The sequence below is a fragment of the Gekko japonicus genome, unplaced genomic scaffold (genome assembly GCF_001447785.1).
Source record: "Gekko japonicus isolate JY-2015 unplaced genomic scaffold, Gekko_japonicus_V1.1 scaffold1396, whole genome shotgun sequence".
In the NCBI taxonomy this organism is placed as follows: Eukaryota; Metazoa; Chordata; class Lepidosauria; order Squamata; family Gekkonidae; genus Gekko; species Gekko japonicus.
The window spans coordinates 108,460-120,377 of NW_015173172.1; the positions used below are offsets into that span (position 1 = coordinate 108,460).

The 11,918-nt window shown below is 44.3% G+C and overlaps 1 protein-coding gene across 1 annotated transcript; it reads left to right on the plus strand.

Annotated features, from left to right (window-relative positions):
* The first annotated feature begins 3,317 nt into the window (after positions 1 to 3,317).
* On the plus strand, positions 3,318 to 10,031 carry LOC107119920 (lysozyme g-like). The gene is made up of 5 exons (XM_015422547.1): positions 3,318 to 3,356; positions 5,664 to 5,747; positions 7,451 to 7,647; positions 7,973 to 8,111; positions 9,132 to 10,031. The coding sequence occupies exons 1-5, from the start codon at positions 3,350 to 3,352 to the stop codon at positions 9,263 to 9,265; spliced, it is 561 nt and encodes a 186-aa protein (XP_015278033.1). The 5' UTR covers positions 3,318 to 3,349; the 3' UTR covers positions 9,266 to 10,031.
* The last annotated feature ends 1,887 nt before the right edge of the window (positions 10,032 to 11,918 follow it).

Genomic DNA, 11,918 nt, shown 5'->3' on the forward strand with positions numbered 1-11,918 from the left:
GAGCTACAAGGATTTAATTTCTTTCCTTCAAACAAACGGAGTACAGTACAGGTGGGGGATCCCTGAAGGTGTCATCTTTAAAATCAACGATAGAAGGGAGAAGATAGACTCCATCTTCAAAGCCAAAGAATTTTTGAGACGTCAGCTGGGATCGGGGGAAGAATCTAAGGAGGAAGAAACTAAGTCAAGTGACTCAGCTGCCTCGGGAACAGATGAGGACTGTGCAGCAGAAGCGGGTGCAGGAGCAATGAAAACTGTATATGATTTTAGAGACAGAAAGCCGAAGTAAGGGCAGAAGGACTCTGATAAATGGCTCTTTGAAGTAAAGAAGATGCTCAGAAAGTTCTCTCATAATAACTAATTTACTAATACAGAAAATGTGAAAAACAAGAACTCTACAAGTATATTGTTTTACTAACACTTTTAATACTAATATTTAGTTTAACATGAAGGGGGTCTCCCACTCTTGGGTTTTTAGTTAGTGTGGGTACCTTTTCTTTCTCCATAGTTGTAGTTTCCCCTCCTATATTTTTCTTTATAGTTTGTAGTTTTATTGAAAAAATAAAAATACCCTTCCGGGGGTTTTAAAAAAAAAGAAGGCCTGGCCATAGAGATAGTCGTGAACTGCCCAAGGATCTCCATCTGAAGGGGCAAGCAGCACCCACTGTGACTATTCCTTTCCATTTGCAGAGACCCAGAAATAATACTTTGCATGGTAGCTGCCAGCATGTGCAGCGCCACTTTTCACTCAGCAGGTACTTCTGCTAAAGGAGAAGATGCTGAAAGGTCTTTGTGGCTTCCTCTCCTTGTGCTGCTGGAAGGGAAGAAGAGGCAGGCTCAGAATTCATGAATTCATCCAGAAACAGTGAGGAGAGTTGGAAAGAGAGTTGGAAAGCTCTGAACCCCAAAATAAGGTCTGGAACACCACATATAATATACCCCCACATTCAGGGGACTCTCCCCTTCAAGAAGATATTTCCTGGTTCCTGGTCCAAAGCACGGTTCTTGTGCCAGCTGCTGGACGAATTCTGGATGAATTCATGAATAAGTAACAAATAAGGACTGAATAAGGAACTGCGAATAAGGAACCAACTTCAGCCTCCTAGCAGGGGCTGGATTGGAGCTGTAGCATATGAGAGCAGGGCTTAACCCTTTCCTCACTGCTCTTTCTCCAGTACACTGCCAATTATGGGGGGGGAGCATACAAGAACCTGTATATTTTAGTCCATGAGCAAATAAATAGCAGCTGTGATAGGTAACTGGCATCAGAAAAACAGCAGCAGGGGAGAGTCATCACCCACCATTCTTCACTTTTGTTGTTCAGTCGCACAGTCGAGTCCGACTCTTCGCGACCCCATTGACCAGATCACGCCAGGCTCTCCTGTCTTCCGCTGTCCCCTGAAGTTTACTCAATTTCATGTTCGTTGCATCTATGACACTGTCTAACCATCTCATCCTTTGCCGTCCCCGTCTTCTTTGACCTTCAATCTTTCCCAGCATCAGGGTCTTCTCCAGTGAGTGCTCCCTTCTCATTTGGTGGCCAAAGTATTTGAGCTTCAGTTTCATTATCTGGCCTTCCAGGGAACAGTCAGGGTTGATTTCTTTGAGGATTGACTGATTTGTTCTTCTTGCAGTCCAAGGGACTCTCAAGAGTCTCCTCCATGATAGTCCAACTCTCGCAGCCATACGTGACTACTGGGAATACCATTGCTTTGACCATGCGGACTTTTGTTGGCAGGGTGATGTCTCTACTTTTTATCATGCTGTTTAGGTTCGACATCGCTTTCCTCCCAAGGAGCAGGCGTCTTTTAATTTCATGGCTGCAGTCACAGTCTGCGGTGATCTGGGATCCCAGGAACATGAAGTCTGTCACTACTTTGACGACTTCCCCTTCTATTTGCCAAAGAGGGATGGGGCCGGATGCCATGATCTTAGTTTTTTTGATGTTGAGCTTCAAGCCCACTTTTGCACTCTCCTCTTTTACCCTGAGCAAGAGGCTCTTTAGGTCCTCTTCATTTTTTGCCATTAGAGTGGTATCGTCTGCATATCTGAGGTGGTTGATCTTTCTCCCAGCAATCTTAATTCCCGCTTGTGATTCATCCAGGCCAGCATTTCGCATGATGTGCTCTGCATATAAATTAAATAAGCAAGGTGACAATATCCATCCTTGTCGTACTCCTTTTCCTATGCTAAACCAATCAGTTGTTCCATATCCAGTTCTAACTGTCGCTTCTTGACCCTTATACAGGTTTCTCAAGAGACATGTGAGGTGGTCTGGTACTCCCATCTCTTTAAGGACCTGCCATAGTTTGTTGTGATCCACACAGTCAATGGCTTTAGCATAGTCAAGGAAGCAGAAGTAGATGTTTTTTTGGTACTCCCTTGCTTTCTCCATAATCCAGCGAATGTCGGCAATTTGATCTCTAGTTCCTCTACCTCTTCGAAACCCAGCTTGTACTTCTGGCAGTTCTCTATCCACGTACTGTTGAAGCCTAGCTTGTAGGATCTTGAGCATGACCTTGCTAGCGTGTGATGTGAGTGCAATTGTGCGATAGTTTGAACATTCCTTGGTATTGCCCTTCTTTGGGATTGGAATTGGATTGGAATGTATTGGAATTCATTCTTCACAAGTTCTCCCAAAAGGGATTATGGACTAACATCTTTAATATAATAAAAAAAACCCAAAACCCAACACTTGAAGTTCATAATTAACATTCATTTATGGTTGAATTTAATATAATCTACATAACATCATTAGTAAATCTTTTTTTCCTCACAAGTTCTTCATTTATTCCAGAAAGGCATTCATTGTAAGTAGGCGATGCTTCTGGCCTTAATAATTAAAGTTCTCCATCAGGCACTAAGAATTCATCGACAACAAAATGAGCCACTACTTCGCTTCTTCCCTGATTCATCAGGGATATCGAAGAGCCTGAAGGATAGGGAAGAAAGGACCACTTTTGCAGCTTAACCTAAAATTGAGCTTTCCTTTGCTAATACTTGACAATATTTGCTTCATTAGTCTACTTTCTGTAGGTTTGAGTCAATTGTAACATTAGAACACAGTATTACATTTAGTTCCCTCTTGTGGTGAGATTTTTTTAAAAAATCCACAGTTCTTTAGGCAGAAGTTCAGCCTGGTGAAAAAATTTCCAGACAGGATATGAGAAGATCTGAAGCTGGCTATAGCCTGGTATTGTGCAACTTTCTAAATTCCCCACCCAACACAGCAGTAAGCCAATAGCCGACAACCAATAATGAAACTCATTTTAAAAGTGAAACTAGAAATCAAATTGTCCTTTTCTTTCATACTTACAGCACTGAAGGAGACCAGCAACAACAAGGAACCATGGCAGGTATTTGTTTGGCTCTTTGATTTCTTGTCTTCTTTACAGAACTGAAGGAACATGTTCAGGTATGCTGCACATTAATGTTTCATAACTTAATTAGCAAGTGTTCTTTCTCATCTCCTTAAGATGTAAGCATATTACATCCCCCTTAAAAGTAAGAAGCAGCTTAGCAATATGATAGGGATCAGTTTCTCTTATGGTGCACATCACAGTATGTGAATTACGGTAGTCCCAATATTTTACTTCAAATTAAGAAACCGTCTTGAAAAGTATATTTCTCAATTGTCACTTCACATTCTATGTACTGGTAAAAGAAGTGTGAACACCAGCCTTATACAGATTAGAACACTCAGTCAGTTTTCGTAAAAGTATGGCCAAACACTAGTAAAGCAAAATTCCATTCTATGGAAGTATCATATATTATTATTTGACTTTTCTAATAATTGGAGGCAGGGAGAGAAACTGTTGTTGAGGAATACCTTGCCAGCTCCACATTTCTTCTGTGGTTGTTTTGTCTGCTTCCTGCCTGCAGGTGTAAGGGCCAGGCATGGCCAGAGGCATGAGCCAAACGCCTCTTGGCTTGTCCCCCAGCTTGTGCCTTCAAATGAGCCAGCCTCTGAATCCAGGACCAGTCCAAGATCAGAATGTAGTTTGTTGCTTCTCCCGGAGTTGAAGCTGGATGGGGGCTCTGACACCGGTTCTGCAACCACTGCAAAAGTGGGGCAGGAGGGTTGGGTACACAGCCCCTCTGTGGGGATGGGAAGGGGACATATGGATCCAGAGGCAAGTGTTGCTGTGGTCACTGAAAGTGCAGGGCCATACTTCCAGAGGGCTGCAGAAGTGGGTGTGGCTTCAAGACCTGAGAGACCAGAAAACAAAGCCATGCCTCCAAAGCCCCATGGCACTCTGCTGGGGTCAGGCCATGAAAGAGGGGAAGGAAAAGTTGGCCACAAGGGGACACAGACCATTCCTTAGCTTTTCCCAGGGATGGGAGGCAAAACCTGACATTGGTTGGCTCCCCACAAACAGGGCTGGCCCGAGGTGTTTCTGCGCCCTAGGCAAGGCGCAGATGCCAACCTCCCGGTGGGGCCTCAAAACATGTGGGGGGGGAGGGAAACAAAGCTTCCCGAAAGTTGCAGCAGCACGAGTTGCAGTAGCGCTGAGCCCCTCCTCGCGCCTTCCTCCCGCTGTAACACCTTTTTCTCCTCCCCCCCGGCTCGGATGCCAGCGTATGGCGCGCATGGGAGGGGGGCTGTGCAGGAGGCAAGGGGGATGCCGCATCTCCTCTGCGCCTCCGGCCATGTTGGCGCCATGTTGGACAGGGGGGATTGGAGAAGGGGGTCTCCCAGGGGGTCCGTCCTCGCACGCCCATGCCCTCCCTCCCTCCGCTGCCACCGCCACCGCACTCACTGGCCTTGCTGGGCTGGGCGCTTGTTTTCTCCTTCCTGCCTACCTTCACCGCCTTCCTGTCTTCACCGCTGCTGCTGCTGGGGGGCTCCCAGCAGTGGCAGCCTCCTCCTCCAGCCCTGACCCGCCGCAGCCACAACCACCCCGCCGCAGATAAGTCGCCCAGAAGGGCCAGACGGCCTTTCCCCTGCCCGGCTGTAGGGAAGCTGCTGTGGCAGCCGGCGGCGCTCGGGGATGTGGGGCTGGCTAGCTGGGGACACGGCTGCTTCAGCAGCGGAGCAGGGGAGGCGAATGGCAGCGTGCTTCGGTGGTGCACTTTGGCGGTACGCGGGCTTTTTTGGGGGGGCGAACTTCGGCGCCCCATCCAGGGCCTGCCGCCCACCCCATCCAGGGCCCGGCACTCTAGGCGAATGCCTAGTTCACCAAGCGGGTGAGCTGGCCCTGCCCACAAAGCAGATGAAAGGGGAGAGACTTGCAGGCACTGTGAGAAGCTTAAATAGCTCCAGCTCAGAACCAAGAAGGATGTGGTTGGGGTACTGCTCTTTCCATGAAGCTAGCTCAGGCTCCAAGAGAAGGGTGGGAAAGCCCTCACAGGAGAAGGTGGACCCAGTTGAAGATTCGGCCCTCTTCACTCCCCATCTGAGGCCCCACAGTTGTGGAAAGTGAATCTGGTACAGCCTCTGGTGGTCTCATCCCAGCGGAGGCTGACTAGCAACACCTTTGCTCAATGACCTGCCAGCCACAGATTGCTGGAAGAGCTTCCCTCCATGTCACTAGTGGCAGCCCACTTCCTCGTTTGTTTTCTTAATTGTTATGTTTAATGTATGGGGGTGTTTGTTTTCTCTGTTGTGCTTTTATTGAAAAAGCAAGATCGATAAATAAAATAATTGAACTTATTCCTGGCAGGGTCTTGTTATGGCAACATAATGAATGTTGAAACTACTGGGGCTTCTCTTGGGGTTGCAAGAGCAGAAGGCCTGAATTATGGTGGTAAGTTGTCTATCGCTGATTTATGGCCTTACAGTTGTCTATAGAGTTGAGGGTGAATCATATCTAGCACACATGGCACTGCACTAAATGAAGGGGAACTTACCACCTGCTACTGCCCACAGCAGCCTTCTGTGTCCCCAAAATCCAGTGGAACCCCCAGTAACAGCTCATTGTGGGTCAGGTGGCTCAGTGGAAGGATGTATGTGTGTAGAGGAATTACTGAAAGCGCCCCCATTCTGCAGGCAGAACTGTCTTCTGCAAACAGAACAGGAGACTCGGATATAAGCCAATGCCTACTTCCACACTCGGTCTGAAAAAATATTACAGTTGGGAAAACACTAACAAGTAATTCAAATTGTGGGGAAATATCAGTGAAAGGAGAAACCGAACCATTTTTACATAATTCAGTTTATCAAGAACACGATTACTTACTTCACAGAAACTTAACAGCTGCAGCTATACAGGGAACCACCTGCTTGTTGTGGATACCAGAGTGTAGTCTAATAACCAATACCACCTTATTAATTACAATCAATGTTCGGGTTAAAAATAACAACCCTCTGCTGGTTTCAGAGCCAGTTTGGTGTAGTGGTTAAGTGCGCGGACTCTAATCTGGGAGAACTGGGTTTGATTCCCCACTCCTCCACCTGCACCTGGCTGGATGACCTTGGGCAAGCCATAGTTCTGATAAGAGCTGTTCTTGAAAAAGAGCAGTTTCTGTCAAGAGCTCTCTCAGCCCCACCTATCTCACAGGGTGTCCGTTGTGGGGAGGGGAAGGGAAAGGAGTTTGTAAGACGCTCTGAGACTCCTTTGAGTAGTGAAGGGCAGGGTATAAATCCAATCTCTTCTCTTCTTTATTCTTTTTTTCCCCTTGTTGACAAGAAAACAAAGAGTTCTTAAGAGAGGCAGAATCCGCTAGTTAGGAACTACTGGATGTAGTGGTCCCAAAGGTCCATTTTCTCCCTAGTGGTCTTTAACCTGTGTGTAAAACCTTTGGTTGAGATCATCAGGAGCTTCAGAGTGGGATGTCACCAATATGCAGGTGGTGTCCAACTTTAGAACTCATTATCTAAGTCACCAGAAGCAGCTGTGAAAGACCTGGGCCATTGTCTTGAGGCTGTAGCCAAGTGGATGAGGGAAAACAAACTGAAGCTTAATCCAGACAAGATGGATGTGATGCTGATGGGAAAGGCAGATTGTTTAGCTATTACCAAGTTTCCAGCCTTAGATGGGGTCAAGCTCTCTGTATTAGATGAAGGTTAAGATTGCAACAATCGTCAATGGAAAAGGGGTCAGTGCTGTTGCTAGGAGCACCTTTGTTCAATTAAATGTCTAACTCAAAGCATTAGTTATTACCTTGAAGGCACTTTAGAGGCCGGGGCCCTCATACATATATCTCCCACTATAGTCCCACACACACCAACTACATTCTTCAGACAGCCTTCTGCTAATGTTCCTCCTTTGAGGGTTATCAATGCAGTAAGACAGGACCAGCTGCAGAAACAGACTTCCATGTGGACAGCCATTGTTGATGTTTCTTCAGTATTCACCCAAGTCCCACATTACCATCTGTCTTGACTAGGATGTACTCCCTCGCTTTGGGAAAGCTAGTTCTTTATGGATATCTAAAGCTTGATTTGGGCTTGAAAGGTCACTTTATACGCAATTTAAATGGATGTTTAAAATATTACTTTTTGCACCAGGAGTCCAAGCTTCAGAAACGATTGCAGCCAAAGACTTAAAACATATGGAGAAGTACAAAACAATAATTAAGCATGTCAGTGAAAGAACAGGCATTGATGGAGCTGTGATCGCAGGTATAGTATCTCGAGAATCTCATGCTGGAACCATCCTGGACAATGGCTGGGGTGACCATGGAAACGGATTTGGCTTGATGCAGGTAAAGACTTTAAATAAGAGGAAAAGAATGTAGACCATGAGGCCCACTACTCACCTATTCCAAATAATGGTCCTATACTCTGTAATTTTAAGGGACAAATTATCCCAAATCAAGTCAAAACTTGATGTAAATGCAAGTTCACATTCTTCACTTATTACCTTGCTTCACTTGGTTCTCTTTGTAATCTCCTAATCTTCAATCTTTGTAATCTCCTCTCATCAGAAACTTGTATTTTTTATCACTTGATAAAGTGATGTACACTGATAGCCTGGTATAAAATAATAACCTTTGCAATAGTAGTGAAATGTGTTAATGTTTCTTCTAGGTTGATAAAAGATACCATAAAATAGAAGGCACGTGGGATAGTGAGGCACATATTACTCAGGGTGCCAACATTCTACGGGACATGATAGACGGTGTTGCTAAGAAGTTTCCACAGTGGACCAAGGAACAGCAGCTCAAAGGTATGAAATTACAAGCTCCAAAGTAACTTGGGGTTTACAAGGATCCTCAGGCCCTTGCTTACTTTCCCTGGGCCACATCCCAGACTGTCAAGGAGGATCCACCAGTTGGGTGGAGGGTACATGTGGCTGCAGCAGGAAGGCAGGTATGATAAAGCTTAATTGTATGAGCAGAAATCTACACAGTTTGATGCAATGTATAGTGCAAAACACCACCTTTAAAATGGGCCTTCTGTGTTCTGATTGTACTGCTTAACTATCTCCATTTCTCAGAAGTAGAAGTGTTCAGATGGTTGATTAATCTATTAATTCAAATTACTTTTATTAAACAAATAGGATATGTATAAAGGTAAAGGTTCCCTTGCTCGAAAGCCAGTCGAATCCGACTCTAGGGTTGCGGTGCTCATCTCCGTTTCAAAGCCAAAGAGCCAGCGCTGTGCGAAGATGTTTCCATGGTCATGTGGTCGGCATGACTAAGCACCAAGGCGCACGGAACGCTGTTACCTTCCCACCGAAGCGGAACCTATTTATCTACTTGCAATTTCTTGCTTTCGAACCGCTAGGTTGGCAGGAGCTGGAACTAGAGACGGGAGCTCACTCTGTCTTGCGGCACCTGGGTCTCGAACTGCTGAACTACTGACCTCCCACAGCCTGCAGTTCAGCGTCTTAACCACTTGAGCCACCGCAGCTCCTAGGATATGTATATTTATTTATTAGACTTATATCCCGCCCTTCCACATGGGCTCAGGGCGGCTAACAAGAGGCAAATGCCATACATAACAATAAAACCAGGTAAAACAATCAAATTACATTTTACATTTAAAATCGGTGCTCACAACAATGTATCATCCAAGACGGGGACTCCGATGCAATGTTTCAGAAGGCACTACTGTCTCTTCTTGATCAGTCTGCACTCTGTCTGTTCTCCATTCCCAAGGCCAGTTCACATCGCCAAAAATGGCAACGCGGTGGTGGTATTAAAAAATACTTTCAATACAGTTTTTTGTTTTACTGTATTTCTAGGTGGAATTTCAGCCTATAATGCAGGACTTCGTAATATCCAAACCTATGACAGAATGGATATTGGCACAACAGGGAATGATTATGCCAATGATGTTGCTACCAGAGCCCAGTTTTTCAAGAAACAAGGATATTAATCAAGGGCTTAATCTCTTATTTGACTACCTTTAAGTAGTAATTTACAACAAACTCTTTCAGTAAAACTTAATTTTTATATTATCTATAAAATATAATTCTGCTTGCTTGAAGAGATTCACAATTTTTATTAAGATTAGGAGCTAATGGCTTAGACAGACCAAGTTGTGACGCAGGAATCTTGTTTAAAATTTCGCCTCTGCTTCCAGCTCACTAGCGACAGCCTTTCTGTGCACTCCTATGCATAATTCATCCAGTCAAAATCAGTCGACTGCAATGGACTTCGTCTGGAGTAACTTCGTAAAGGATTATACAATTAGTAACCCTTCTAGTATATGTGGACAATACTCACCATCATGTAGAGTTTTCTAAAGACTGTTGAAACAACATACAAGACATGCATTTAAGATTGTCTCATCCACTATGCTAGATAGGACAGAAATAATATGGCAGAGATGACCCAGTCCATCAAACCTCTGAATTGTTTTTATGTCACTATTCTAGGCAGATCACTTGGCATTCTTACTATATTGGAGGAAATAAATGTTGTCTGTTTAAAAGAATGTAAATAAACATTATTTTCCGCGTAACTTTGTTTTTGTGCTTGCAAATTACCAGTTCATCCACAAACTGACTATCCATATACATCCAATGTAAAATAATGCATAACTGCAAGAAAATAAAGACTGTCAATCTGCTGTGGTCTTCCTGTCTACGGACTGAAACCAGACAAACAGATGTGAAAAAAGTTAACAAGTGGTTTGCCAAATTTCAGACTGATAGCACAATTGTTTTATTTCTGCTTATGTGGCAGAGATCTCTCTCCTCCCACACATTTGCCCATTCACTTTAAAATCCACCTATACTAATGTGCTTCAACATCACATGGTAATGAATCGCTAACATGAGTTTACAGAATTATGCAAAGTACTAACTTTTGTCAACTCTAAATGGTATTTAACTGGATGAACCCGAGATCTAATGCTGGGAAAGAAATCTGTTTACAAGACAGAATTCTGTAACTTCCATCCTGTCCTAACACAGCTGCTTTTTCCTCCGTCCTAAAGAGGAAGACTAGTTAAGAAAAGATACTCCAATGCCTCATCCATGGCCCTTTAGAGCATTTTAAACTGACACTTGCTTTCATTTTCAGTCTTCAATAGTTTTTTTACTTTTCTGTTTTTGAGTGCTATGAGCTGAAGACTTCAGCTAGGTTTCACCCCACCACAAGTTCTTTGCTGAGTCATTACAGATATTTTACAGCATCACCAGCATGGGTATGACTTGTACCTCCTCCTCAAATTTTTAGATTGTAATCCACCTGCCACTTGTAATCCAAGCCTTAATTTAACAATCCTTTGATGAACTTCTTGCTGTGCTATGAAAATGGAGAGAATACTAACCATTATCTTTAAAACAAGACAATAAACTTTTACATGTGTTGAAACAAAATGTGCACAACCCAGCAGCAGCTAACTTCATGAGAAGTTCTGGAAGTTTGACTAATTAATAGAAAACAGAGAGTGAGTATAAATGGGCAGTTCTCTCAGTGGAGGAGGGTAAGCAGTGGGGTACCGCAGGGATCAGTACTTGGTCCACTGCTTTTTAACTTGTTCATTAATGATTTGGAGTTGGGAGTAAGCAGTGAAGTGGCTAAATTTGCGGATGATACAAAGTTGTTCAGGGTGGTGAAAACCAGTGAGGATTGTGAGGCACTCCAAAGGGATCTGTCAAAGATGGGCAAGTGGGCGTCAACATGGCAAATGGGGTTCAATGTGGCCAAGTGCAAGGTGATGCACATTGGAGCCAAAAATCCTAAATATAAATACACATTGATGGGGTCTGAACTGGCAGAGACAGATCAAGAGAGAGATCTTGGAGTTGTAGTAGATAACTCACTGAAAATGTCGAGACAGTGTGTGACTGCAATAAAGAAGGCCAATGCTATGCTGGGGATTATTAGGAAGGGTATTGAAAACAGATCAGCCAATATCATAATGCCCCTATATAAATCAATGGTGTGACCTCATTTGGAATACTGTGTGCAATTCTGGTCACCACACCTTAAAAAGGATATTATAGCTTTGGAAAAAGTGCAGAAAAGGGCAACTCGAATGATAAAAGGGTTGGAACACTTTCCCTATGAGGAAAGGTTAAAGCGCTTAGGGCTCTTTAGCTTGGAGAAAAGACGACTGAGGGGTGACATGATCGAGGTTTATAAGATTATGCATGGGAAAGAGCAGGTAAAGAAAGAGGTACTTTTCTCCCTTTCTCACAATACAAGAACCCGTGGGCACTCCATGAAATTGCTGAGCGGTCGGGTTAGAACGGATAAAAGGAAGTACTTCTTCACCCAAAGAGTGATTAACACTTGGAATTCACTGCCACAGGAAGTGGTGGCAGCTACAAGCATGGACGGCTTCAAAAGGGAATTAGATAAGCATATGGAGCAGAGGTCCATCAGTGGCTATTAGCCACAAGGTATAGATAGGGACTCTGGGGCAAGTGATGCTCTGTCATCTTGGTGCTTGGGGGGGGGTCAACAGTGGGAGGGCTTCTAATGTCCTGGCCCCACTGGTGGACCTCCTGATGGCACTGGTATTTCTGGCCACTGTGTGACACAGAGTGTTGGACTGGATGGGCCTTTGGCCTGAT